This window comes from Eutrema salsugineum, unplaced genomic scaffold (assembly GCF_000478725.1).
Source record: "Eutrema salsugineum unplaced genomic scaffold, Eutsalg1_0 scaffold_2, whole genome shotgun sequence".
NCBI classification, from domain to species: Eukaryota; Viridiplantae; Streptophyta; class Magnoliopsida; order Brassicales; family Brassicaceae; genus Eutrema; species Eutrema salsugineum.
This window is the reverse complement of record NW_006256829.1, coordinates 7,939,155-7,952,593: the sequence shown is the minus strand read 5'-3', so window position 1 is coordinate 7,952,593 and position 13,439 is coordinate 7,939,155. Positions and strand designations below refer to the sequence as shown.

Below are 13,439 nucleotides of genomic sequence, written 5' to 3'. Positions count from 1 at the left end.
GCTGCCATTATGATTTTAGGTTTCTAAAATTACAAAAACCGTTGAACACAATGGTACTTAAATTTGGATCGCGAATAAATTCACTAGACTATCAATAAAAACTAACAAATATGTTCAAATGTTCTTCACTTCTTTGCATAAAAACTCTAAACATTATTGTATACCTGTTACAAATTTCTTTGCATAATTCTCATCTGTGACATCTACGATCTTCCATGGACCAACAGAATAGTATTAAAGGAATCTAATCGATTAATCACTTAAAAGACTCGCCGAACAAATATAGAAAATAGCCCAATGATTCACCACTAGCTTGTAACAACATTTGTATAAAATCACAGTATCACTTTTCCCTGAGCCTTATGACTGGCTGTATCTATTTAAACGATTATTGAGTTATTTATTCATTTATTATGTTATGGTTTCACCTCGTAACTTTCTGGAAAGGATAACATGATTGGACGAAGCATTAATTTTATAAGTTTTTTTCGCAATAAAGTCACTTTATCATCATCATCACCATTACAGCGCAGTATTTTTAACTTTTTATTTTTCTAATCATAATATAATATTGATGTGCCCACTATGTCGACACCTAAAAAATTTACTTCCCAAGGACACATAAATTGCTTCCAAGGACAGATAAAACAATCATCCATCAAAATATCCTCAAATTTTATTATTTTTAACGAAAATAAATACTTACATCAAATATGAACCATTTAAAATTTTATTTAAAATTCTGATTTTACAGTATTGTTCTAACCGGTTTTCTTACTTTATTATTTCATACAATATGGAAAAAGACACCTAGAATAATATCGACCATGTCATCTTTTTTCAATCATATTAAAGAAACTACACTCGATGTAACAAAAATCTAGAAAATAGAATGCGTAGATGTGGATAGACACAAAAATAATTTAAAGACACCTAGAATAATATCGACCATGTTATCTTTTTTCAATCACACTAAAGAAACTACACTCGATGCAATAAAAATCTAGAAATCAGAATGCGTAGATGTGTGGATAGACACAAAAAACCTTTTAAAGAGAAAAAATAAGGAAGTTTTTTTTTGTCAACAAAAATAAGGAAGTTTTATTTGAACAAAACACTTAAATAAGTAAAGTAGGACCAAAAAAAAAGTTCAACGTTCAACGAATCTCGTGAAAAAACAAAGGAAAAAACACCACTCGCAAGTATATATCACGCGCTATTATCAACCTCAAAGTAGATGAGAAAAATATCAAGATATTATATTTAAAGATAAAGGTGTCAAATTGGGTTCTGATCCGCGGGTTCGACCCAAGTAAAACCGCAGCGATGCGGGCTTGAACTCCATAAAATTTGTCCAAATAAAATGCGGGTTTTACGGTCCAAATCCGCGTGGAAATTGGGCTTTTGCGGGTCGGATCAAAGCGGATTCACGGATTTGCGGATCAACCCGCAAAATTTGATGTTTTCTTGTAAATTTCGAAAAGTGAAGTATTTTGTCATTTTTATTAGTGGATTTCGAAGTAGTAATTTTATGGAGTGAATCAAAGCCTAGTGGAGTCATACAATTCAGCTATTGGGCTTTGTGGTAGCTTCATTTCAATGAGATCAAGGAATCATCAAACTAGTATATGTTTTATATTATATTCGATTCAAATTCTATTATTGGATTTTTGAATTTGGAAGAAAATCTGGTCATTGTTTTCCCGGCTAAAAACTAGTATTTTTTAAAAAGTTTTAATTTCAGTTTAATGTCATAAATTTGTTTTTTTTTTTGGTTTTGCTCATCGACTATATCACGGACGTGGTATTTCTTTTGTCCGCAGCGATACAAATGTAATTTAGAATCATTTAAATCTTGAATTGACAATAAATAGTTTTGCTTGAAAATCACATTTGTTTGTACGCTGGACTAACAAATAAACTGCCTTCATCTTTTTTTATATATATATATGTGAATGTCTTGTTGCTTGTATCTTGATGGTTATTTAGCTTAAATTACCAGTTTTTATGTGTATCATTATTTGTAATTCATTTATTTGCTTTTCAAAACTAAGTGTCTATTTTTACCGTTAAATTGATTTTTTAAATCTTATGGTATCATAGAGTTAGGAGTTTCGTATAAGAGGTTTATCGAATTTATTTGTTTGTTCATCGAATTTGCTTACACAAGAATTTTCTTTAGTTTTGTTTCTTATGCATATTGTGTTTCAGTTACGAGTAAAATTCTATTTTTCTCTTGTAGATTTTTTGGTACTATAAATCTAAATGTCATAAAAACTTTAAGATGAAAAAGAAAGTATGAATCTACGGGCCAGCTCGCAAAACCGCAGAATATAAGCGGGTCGTACTTAGACACATTAACTTGGGACCGCAGCTTATGATAGGTCAACTCGCTAAACCCGAAAAAAAATTAAACCCGCATCAAATCGGACTATTTGGATGCGGGTTAGCCTGTTTGACATCTCTACTTAAAAGAGATGGTATGAGTCTGTCGCGCGTGGGAGGACATCGAGAAAGGAGAGAGAGAAGATAACGAAAGCACTTTAAAACCTGAAAGTCCAGCTGGCGAGAGATAAGCGCGTTAGATCCGAGTAAGTGGATCCTATCGTCACGTGGCATCCATCTAAGCTATATCACGTGTAATGACTAACGAGATCGATCTGTTATTACACGTGTCTTGATCGTAGAGACTATGCTTTGTCTCTCTTGGAAATGGGGAGGGAGAACGAGAAGCAAGCCCCACACCCGAGTCACAACAAAAACTTGAACCAAAATTATGGATTATGGAAAATGATATTTAGAGGAAGAGAAACTACATATATCCAATTAAAACTCCAAAATAATTTTTTTATGTACATTATATTTTGTTTGAAGAATTATCTTACTTATGAGAGTCAATAAATTTTAAATATTCTTTGTTTTATTAGGCTTAAATTCGCATCGCAAATATTTTTTTTTTTTAAATTGATAAATGAACCTTGTATTGGAAGATTTTATAGTCCTTTTATCTCCCAATTTTTAACTTTTTTTTATTGAAAGTTGGAACAACCTAATATTCCCCTATTTTTGTTTTTTGGTGGCAGAAGAAACAAGAGACTTGTACCAGACTACCAGCATGATCCAATAATTTTAAATAACGTTGTTTTTTTTAATAACGAATAGCTTAGAGAATAAAAGAAAAATATACAAAATAGCAACAAAAAAATAATATCTTCTTCTTTTTTCATCAGTAAAAAGAGATGTATATGTAGCACAGCATTGTCTCGTGATAAACACTGAGGTAAACGGGCTTACACACGTACACACTATAAACTATACAGTTTCTACTATAAATTTAATAGTAGTAATATAGACTATGTAGTAGTATTCATTCAGTCACATACCTTTGATTTCGCAGAATTAACAATAAAGTTTAATGTTTTGTTGGTGTGAAGTGTGAACTGTAGAGTCTGCTGTTCGTATCAGGCTATAAAATATGCGAAAATAGGTAATACAGCACAAATAATATTATAGGGAAGAGAAACAATAATCCATAACTATTAGTCCATATATTTCAGTAGTTTAATAGGTAATACAGCACAAATAATATTATAGGGAAGAGAAACAATATTATTATGAATCAAATACAATAAGTTATATCACGAGAGAAAGCACGAGTGGAAGCTTTGTGCAGAGTGTTTTCATTGGGTAAAGAAGATAAAATTTATTAATAAAATTGGTTTCGAGTGTGGAACGGCTAGATTTTACGAGTGATGATGTAATCTTTCGACGGTTCTGGTTCTCCGCGCCGCTCACACCGACCATCCTCGTAAGTTTCCAAACGGTCGAGGCTTATATTATTTTTATACTATTTTATATCCCCATAATATTCTCCGTCCATGTATTTTTTTTTTTTGTTAATGGATTTATTTTTTCGTATTCTTTATTTTTTTGACCAAAATTATTCGTATTGCGGGCAAAACACAAAAAAATGAATTTTCTTTGTCAACTATAGTAGTGATATATAATAGCTACTGTATTTCTTATTTCTGTAATTACGTGAAATTAGTAACAGAATATGTTTATTTTGGATTCCAATATACTTATTCAAAAAGAATATACGGATATTATTTTTCCCTTCAATGAAAATATGTTTTTTTTACCAAAAGGAGAAAATATGATTTCTTTTTTCTTACTAGAAATGCAAAATTATGATTTCATACGCTCAAAAAAAACTTTTTTTAATTAGAAAATCAATTTAGACTACGTAGAATATAGTGCAAAATTCGCAATCAAGTGCTAAAAATAGATATGAATTTAATTTTAAGACGAATACTTCTTTTCCATACAAAAGCATGGTAAGAATATGCTTATACGACACATGTAATATTCTCTCCACGAAAGGAAAATCCTTCGCGTTCGTGGCAATTTTTCGATACTTCATTTAATAATTTCATGAAAACCAGTAAGGGTATTTCCGTGATTTACACTGACGGAAACTGGAAGTTAAGAGAGAGATATCCATTTTATCCAACCCCGAAATCTGTATAAAAGCAAAGACTCCCTCATGACTAATTCTTCTCATAGCAAAACAAAAATTCAAAATCATAAAACTCTAAAATTTTAATTTTAAATTCTCTTCTTCTTCTTCTTCTTTTTCTTCTTCAATGGCGACGGGAAAAAGCTACTACGCTCGGCCTAGCTACCGTTTCCTCGACACCAATCAGTCGTACTTCGCCGCCACCGATTCAGGACTCGAGTTCGACGAATCCGATCTTTACGCTTCTTCCGGTTCCGTCCACTCCGATTCGCCTGATTTTCGCCGGAAAATCTCTGCATCAGGCAGATCCGCGAAAAAACCGTCAAATCGGCCCTCCGCTTCCTCCACGGTAGCGGCGTCGTCGCTCCCGATCAACGTCCCGGACTGGTCGAAGATTCTCCGGGAGGAGCACCGCGATAATCGCCGTAGAGGCATCGAGGATGACGACGGCGATTACGAAGACGGTGGTGATTGGTTGGACGCAAGCGGCGGAAGGTTACCGCCGCACGAGTTTCTGGCGAGGACGAGAATGGCGTCGTTCTCGGTTCATGAAGGAGTTGGGAGGACTTTGAAAGGAAGAGATCTGAGTAGGGTCAGAAATGCAATTTTTGAGAAAATTGGGTTCCAGGATTAATATTTGGAAAGTTTTCGATGTTCCCCTTATTTTTGGTTTCGATCATTTTCTAAAGTTAACTGTCAGAGAGAGAGAGAGCATATAATATTTCTAGGAATGCCCTCGATGTATCGTCTATTTCGAGAATCTTACCCATGTAATTTTGTTAACTTTGAGACTGGATTATCACATTTTGCGTATGAGCGTATGTGTATCGATTATTTATGTAATAGATTATGTCTCTCGAAAGTGTTTTTGGAAGAAAAATAATCTCTCATCGTTTATTTAGTATGCAGTTCATTTTATGCGAACTAAACTGTATAATCCAGATTTTGGAAAATGCATCGTTGTAATTAATTTCAGGGGTAGAAAACAGATAAAATAGAAAAGTGGGGCCTAAACTTTTAATAATTTGGGTGGGATTTTGGGTGTTTGATGTGGTGGGTAAGAAAAGCTGAGGCTACGATCACATGAAAATGACATTAGTTGCTTGAGAATAATTCTCTTAATTCTTTAGTTAAACATCATAATTTTATAATTAAAATTTTGGTCTACAAGTTTTTTCAACCACTTTGTCTACTCTTTTTTTCTTTTCTTTTCTTTTTTTTTTTTTTTTACTTTGTCTACTCTTTAAGAGAAGTCGAAACTTAAATTGAAAGAGAATGGAGTGTTTATGAAATCAGCAAACTATTACGTGAATGGATTTCGTGTTAGGGATTATAAGGGACATGTAATTCGTGTGTTCTCGAGGATTATGCTTTCCCCCAATGTAGAATTTTGCCATTATCCAGACACATGTCCTGAAAAAAGTAAAGAAAGATTGAACCTGGAAATTTTTCTTCTCTTTTTTTTTTGGTCAAAGGGATTTCTCTTCATGTCCCAATAAATTGATGAATTTTACGGTAAAAAGGTTTTGTAATTGCTTTTTTCTTGTTTTGGTTTTAAAAGGTTTTGCAATTACATTCTATAAAAGTTAGAAGGGAAAGGTACATTCTAAGAATAGATTATTCGAGTAAAACAATCATCTTATCCTATCCAATACCTAATAAATTATCTTCAACTCTTTTTTCGGCAAGTATTAGACAGGATAAGAATTATCTTCAACTCTTTTTTCGGCAAGTATTAGACAGGATAAGAATTATCTTCAACTTAAATTGAAATATAGCTTTAAACAAAAAAAAATAGAGAAAGAAAATCATGAATTTCGCGAATAAAAGTTTTAATAAATAACTGCAACATAAATGTGAAATAGAGTTATTAGTGGTAAGACCCGGAAAAGGTCACTGTCATAATGACTAATGAAGTTCTCAAGTTGGGTGTTATCTTCTGATCAAACGGAAACCGTTGATGAGGACTTTATGCGACATGATTAGAAGGACACACAGTTCATCTATAACAATGGCGAGCGTGATCGGGTGAGCTCAAATATTTAGGTTTAAATTGATGGAATAAAGACAGATCTCGAACGAAAGGTCCGAGTGAAAATATTTGCAAACAAATGAGCTTCAAGTGAAAATATTGATCTGCTTACTTAAAAATTACATGCATCAATCTGTTTGACATAAAGATGACATTTTTTTTTCCAGCTATGTGATAGTAGTTATACGAGCAAATCGATAGTCCAAATGTTTTGTTTCATAAGGAAGTTAAAATATTGATTAGGTTATGTAGCTACTGGTTTGTACTAATGTAGTTATTATTGTATAAGTATTAGATCCATATATGATAAAATGCGTGTGTATAAGAGTTGTTGGCAAAAAAATCATCAACTTCTAATTAATGACTAGTTTTGTTCATGTCTTTTATATATTACTTGAAGTTTTATAATAGTTAGATGTGAGAATCCTAATACAAACTATAATTAATGTTTAGATTCGTTTTCTTATTTTCAAAGCTTTAATACAGATGTTGATCATTTCTTCCTTCCGTTTGAAATTTATACTGTGTTTGAATATAAGAGACCGTATCCGTATGTGACAACCATCATACGTACAACAAATATAAAACTACAAGAGAAAGATCATTAATTATAATTAATTTCTTGATTCATTACATCATGACAGCGTCTTGCAAGAACATCCCTTGGACAAGTTATGATTCAAAAAATAAAGGTTAATACTATAAACTGTAGGTAAACTGTCTTGATTTGTAAATGATATCTCCTCAATTATTTATTTAAACTGTCTTGATTTGTAAATGATATCTCCTCAATTATTTATTTTGTTTTCTGAATCCTCCAAGTTAGATTAACAGTCCACATCTGTTATAGTCATCAATCATCAATTATCATATTGTCTATATTTAATTTAAGGTGTAATATTATGACCCACTTTTTAATTAATTCATATGGATGTGCATATAAACACACAATTCCACCATAAGGTCAAATGGCCCACGAATGTAAAGCCCAAGTCCATTATAAATTTAGGATCTCTTTTCTCTTTGTGGGCTTATTCACTACTACGATACTCAATAAAATACATGTAGGTTTTTATCTTCGTTGAAACTCTTACAATAGCCATGTTCTTTTCATAAATGTTGCGTCAAGCGTTCGGCGACCAAAAAATACACTTAGAGAATTTAAAAACGGTGTCCGTGTTCATACGTCTGTGAAGCTGCGATTACGTTTAACAGTGACGCCGGTGTTGTTGGTAACGCTGGGAAAATACAGCGTCATTTTTTAGATATTGCGGCCACCTCCTGCGATACTTCCTCTTCCAGCAGCATCTCCATACATGGTCGTTTTGCTTCATTAAGAGCATCTCCAATGTATGACTGCATATTTTTCTTTATTTTGAAGTAATTCCAAAATGGAGTTGGTTTTATTCCAATGTAAACTCCATTTTTTGCTCCAAAATGGAGTTATGATAAAAAATAGAGAAACTATATTTTTGCTCCATATTTGGAGTAACTCCATTTTTTACTTCATTTTGGAGTGAGAATTGGAGTAGGGTTGGAGATAATCTTGCTGCAAATTCTATTTTGCAATAAAATTTGGAGTAGGGTTGGAGATGGTCTAAGTATTACAGTCGTCGCCGTTTTGCTTCAGTTAGGTATTACGGTCATCGCCGTTATGATCTGACGTGGACGCCAGCATCGAAGAAAAGAACAGAGCCAATATGCATTATTTGGATTCGAGTTATTGTGGTAACACACCTACAAGTCTACAACACTATCACAAACTACTATTTTACATGTTTGTTTCAGATCAAAAATAATTTTACACAAATTCACCACTATAGCCTTTAGTGTCAAAAATGTAGTAAGTTACATAATAAAAAAAAAATTACCAAAAAAACAAATATTTTAAAAATTGTTGGACGCTACTCGTACAAACATAATACCATATTGAGTTGTGGAGTAATGCTTATGTCAGCAATCTGTCAGATAAATTTTGTAAAATAATACTGATTAGTGCTTTCATTACGCTAAAGACTAAAGTAGGGTGATACATCAAATCTACGCACATCCCCCTCCATTAACAAGTGGAAGTTTTTTTTTGGTTTTTGTTAAAAAGTGGATGATTTAATTCCCTTTAATTCATACGAAAGAGAAAGTTTCCACCTTTTATAATCTTTAAGAGTCAAGTATATTTTGGGTCATGTAATTATTGTACTTCTCGTACTAAACAATTTATGAAGTATGACTTTATTTTCGATTGCTTATAGCCTCTTCTTCTTTAATTTGGTCAAAGACTCAAAGCCTACAAGGCGTTCAAGACTTCCAGTCAATGGATTTGTGTAAAATTGAATAGTTTAGAATGATTCTCTGTTCATGAAATTTGTTTTGTTACTCTAAAAGAATTTAAAACTCATAAACATGTATTGAAATGTTACCCTTGAGAAAGTTTGTAAGTATATATCTAATTTATTTTGTTGATTAAGAATTTGTCGCTTTTCGGTTCATATGTAAACCTGAGTGATGATATAGGTGTCGTCGTTTGTTCAAATCTCAATCATGCAGAATTATTTGCTTTCTCAGCTATAATGTAGTTTTACTATCATGTAAATTTTCTAGTACGTATTAATATGCATTTTCTACCACTAAAACTTGTCTTCACTGGAACTACTAAATCTATATAAGCAAATTAATATTGAACATATGTGTAAACGTAAATACGGCGAGCCAGCCAGTGAAATTATTCCAAGTAAAAAATTGATTTATTTTTATTAGTTTTTTTTTGGTTGGAAAGGCCTAATTCATTTCATTATCGTTGTGTTCTATGGTCATGGTTTCCTATCTTCTTAATATTTACAGTTGAGGAAAAATGAACTAGGTTATGGATTATGGTAGTATAGTGGTAAAACAAAGTTTAAAAATGTTCTAATGCTGTGCTCTCTTCAAAAAATATCTTTAAAAATAAATATTTGTTTGAAACGATAAAGAAAAGATTAACATCGTTATGGAAGATACATACAAATAAAGTAATGGTCTAAAAAATTCTGTCCAAAATAGAAAGTTTTCCATTGCAATGTTAATCATAGTTGATTATTGTAAAGCTTTAAAATATTGAAAAAATCTTATATATTCCAAAAATAAGTTTGACTTTGGTACAGAGAAGAAAACAAAAAAGTTGAAGAGAAAAATAGGAAAGAATCATGAACAAACGTGCCACGGACGTTTATATAAAAATGGTAGAATGGTAACAACACATCAGTCTTCAGTCAAACATTGATTACCTTAGCCTTAACCAATACTCTTCGAGTTGTCGTTATCAATGCCTATCGAGGAGGACCAATCCTCTGTTTCTCTTATACGCATTTGTGGCGACAGATGCAAAATTGTTTGATTTGTTTCAATATATATATAATATGGTTATATTTTTTTATAATTCGCCTGCTCTCGTATCCAAATATGTAGTGTATTATTAGCCTTGGGCTTTCGGATATTCGGTTCGGTTCCGGGTAAGAACCGAATAGTTCTGGATATTTCGGTTCTTAAGTTTTAGATCTATATAGGTACCGAATTGTTTTCGGTTCGGTTCCGGTTCGGTTCCGGTTCGGTACTTTTCGGTTTCGGATCGGTTCGGGTATGAAGGATGAGAACCGTAAAATATCCAAAAGATTTCGGTTCTTAAATACCCGAAAAAATTTTGTTAACAAAAATAACCAAATAACAAAGAAGAAGCATGACTTGCGACTCTTATGACCTGAAACTGCAAAAACAAAACAAAAAGACTTAAAAAAATTATTAGAATCATTAACAAAGAAGAAGTTAGCACTCATAATCTCAGATATTAGACTTACAGTTAACATCATATGGATTTCATATATAAATAGTAAACCCTAAATCTATTTCTAAGTGAAGAGACTCTAGAGACTCGATTATTCAAGAGTAATTCGTTGTAAAAACAAAAAAACAAAGAGGAAATGAGATCAATTTAAAATTTAAACAAACAGAAACAGTTAGCCCCAAAATCGATTTTAGCTATAAACAGTAAACCCCAAACCCAAATAAATTCAAAGATGAGAAGGAGATGGAAAAGAAGCATACCCCGACTGATTTTTTAACGTAGCAGATGGCTGTGTCGGCGAAGAAATGCTACAGCGACTGAAAATTAGGGATTTCAGTTTTTCTGAATGATTTAGAGTTAATTTTTTAAGTATTAACGAGAGAAAAAAGAGAAACTGTTTTTTTTTACAACGATAAATTGCATGTGTAGGTGTATAGTTTTGTGTATGTCTTTTTTTTTCCTTTTGAATATGTGTCGAATTGTGGATAATGGACTAGATCAATTTTGTAAAAATGATTTTGAATTACTAATGGGCCAATATTAGATTTGTAGCAAACTAATTGTTTTATATTAATGAGTAATGGCCCAAATTTATATATAATTTTCGGGATTCAGTTCGGTATTTTCGGTTTTGGGTAATAACCGGATCCGAACCGATATCCATGGATCTTAAATATGAGATCCAATGGGTATTTAGGCAATAACCGAAACCGAACCGAACCGAAAATTTCGGGTCAGTTCCGGTTCCGGTTCTTATGCCCAGGGTGATGTATTATGATTTGTTTCGGTTGACGTTATATTGTTTGTTTGCTTCTTTCGTTAAGCTTTTGTGAATATTCTTTTTACATAAATCAATCAAAAATCTTCGACATTTAAGCAAAATTTATTTAACCAGATCATGATGGTTCAAAAGTTGTGATGTGGAATAGATTTAAATAAATTTTGTGAATGTGATCGAATGACAAAAGGAATAATAAAGAAAGGGATTCGATGATGGGTCCCACAGTTAGGTCAGGTCTCCACATTCAACAACACAAGACAGCTATCCCTAAGAGTATCGATGGGGACCATCACAGAGACAAAGTGGGCCCATATGATTGGATTTTTTATGGGCCCAAAACATTTGGGTTATTGGAACATGTCCCATTCTCCACATTATTATTTTTCTCCAACAAGCAGCAATGGGCCATGAGATCTGTAAAGAAGGCAGGCAATCACCTCTCATCAGAATACACTGTACAACACCCTAAACTTACCTAAAAATAGTTGCCTTGCAATCTCGTAAATTACTCTCTTCCCTCGTAATACGCTCCAACATTTATACGAGCTGAGAAACCACATGACCCCGAAATCATTCATTCGGATTAGCAACTAAATCTTCTAACCAGTTGTTTTAGAGTCGATATATGGTCATACTTGAAAACCGGGATATCTTGACTACCTAGACAGGCGATTTGATAACTTTATTAAAATAGTAGAATTTCTTACATTATATGTTGGATATAAATTCAATGGATCTCTTTACTTATTGTCAATTTTTTTTTTTAATTGGAAACACATGATTTATATTATATCAAGAACTATATTGACCTAACAGACGCTTTCTAGAAAACAGTTTTTACATTCTAAATAGCATCTCTTATTATAGAGATACGAATGTATTGTTTCGTCTTCGTTTCGAAGGAGCGTATTAGAATAGTAAAATATCTCATATTGGAGCTTATGAAAATTTTACACAATTATAAAAAAATTTATACCCATAAATTTGAACATGTTACTATAAAAATATCTAGATTTCCAAAATGGGATATTCTAGTATTTCTGTTCCTTTCTTTTGACAAGATTATATGCAGTGAAATTTGAGTTTTGTGGTCGGACATTTTCTTGTCTTTATTTTGAATTGTGATGGTCTTTGTTGTGGTATAAACAGCAGAATCGCCATTGACATTTTTTCTTCATTTGAATTGTTGACTGTTTGCTGTTGTAGGAATAGCACAATCGCCATAAGTGTATATTGGTTACCAATTTACCTCCATTCAGTACTTTATATCCATTTTTGCCACGTATGTATTTGGTTCAAATATTCTAGTATACTTTTAACCTGTTAGGATTACTAGACCAAATTCATCTGAAACAAACCATAAATAATGTATTTTATTTATATTCAAATTAATTCGCTTATTTGAAGTTTAAGATTATCTGTGTCTTGAAAAGTTTGGTTTATTGATTCTGTTTTTAATTCTTTTAATTAGTGAAATGAAAAACCAGCCACACATATTAATATGAAAAATAGTTCACTTAGAAAGAGCAACAACAGTTTGACCCAAGAAATACATTTTTTTCCTTGGATACGTGATTCACTAGTCAGCTTAATTATAGTTAGGTATAGGCAATATAGGTATATTATATAAAATTTTTTTAAGACAAATGATTTAGAACTACCCTTTTTCCCCTTAATATAAGCAACACTTTCAAGACATTAGGACTTAAGGAAATTATATAGATGGCTGAATGTTGATGATTCGTATCATGCTACATATAACATATCATTTATTCATGCGTATCGTTTGTTCATTCATGGTACTTTAAAACCATACGTTATTTTTGAGGTAAGTAAAGTGGACAATAACTAGAAGAGGAAAATGTTAAATTTGGGTGGGGAAGTTAGGAGGGGACAAAGTGGAGGAATATTAATATCCCATCAAGACCAACAACATCAACAAAAAAGTATATAATATATACATATATAAATATTTGTCAAATAAAAACCAAAAGATAATATTTTTTTTATAAAAGCAAGTAAGAGTGTGACATTTTGACTTTTTCTATATTTAAATTTGGAATTATTATATGGCCTCCGAACTGTTTACCTCAAGATGAGTAATAATGTGTATAATTGAGTTTGTACTATAATGTGAAATTAATGGGGACATTTCATTTTATTTCCGTGCATATTCAAATTAATACATGTCGCAACTCGCAATCACTTTAATATGGAGACATTCCTCTTCATCTCTCTCTGTTTTCGGTTTCCTTTGTTCTCTTAGGTATTTTAGAAATCTTCCTTTGTTTTG

The 13,439-nt window shown here is 32.1% G+C and overlaps 1 protein-coding gene across 1 annotated transcript; it reads left to right on the top strand.

The window, feature by feature from the left end:
• Positions 1-4,529: 4,529 nt before the first annotated feature.
• On the top strand, positions 4,530-5,389 carry LOC18019522. The gene has a single exon (XM_006400759.2). It carries the CDS (start codon positions 4,647-4,649, stop codon positions 5,151-5,153), a length of 507 nt encoding a protein of 168 aa, XP_006400822.1. The 5' UTR covers positions 4,530-4,646; the 3' UTR covers positions 5,154-5,389.
• Positions 5,390-13,439: the final 8,050 nt, after the last annotated feature.

Coding starts and splice junctions, on each gene's coding strand:
- LOC18019522 (XM_006400759.2), top strand. CDS start 4,647: ATGGCGACGGGAAAAAGCTACTACGCTCGGCCTAGCTACCGTTTCCTC.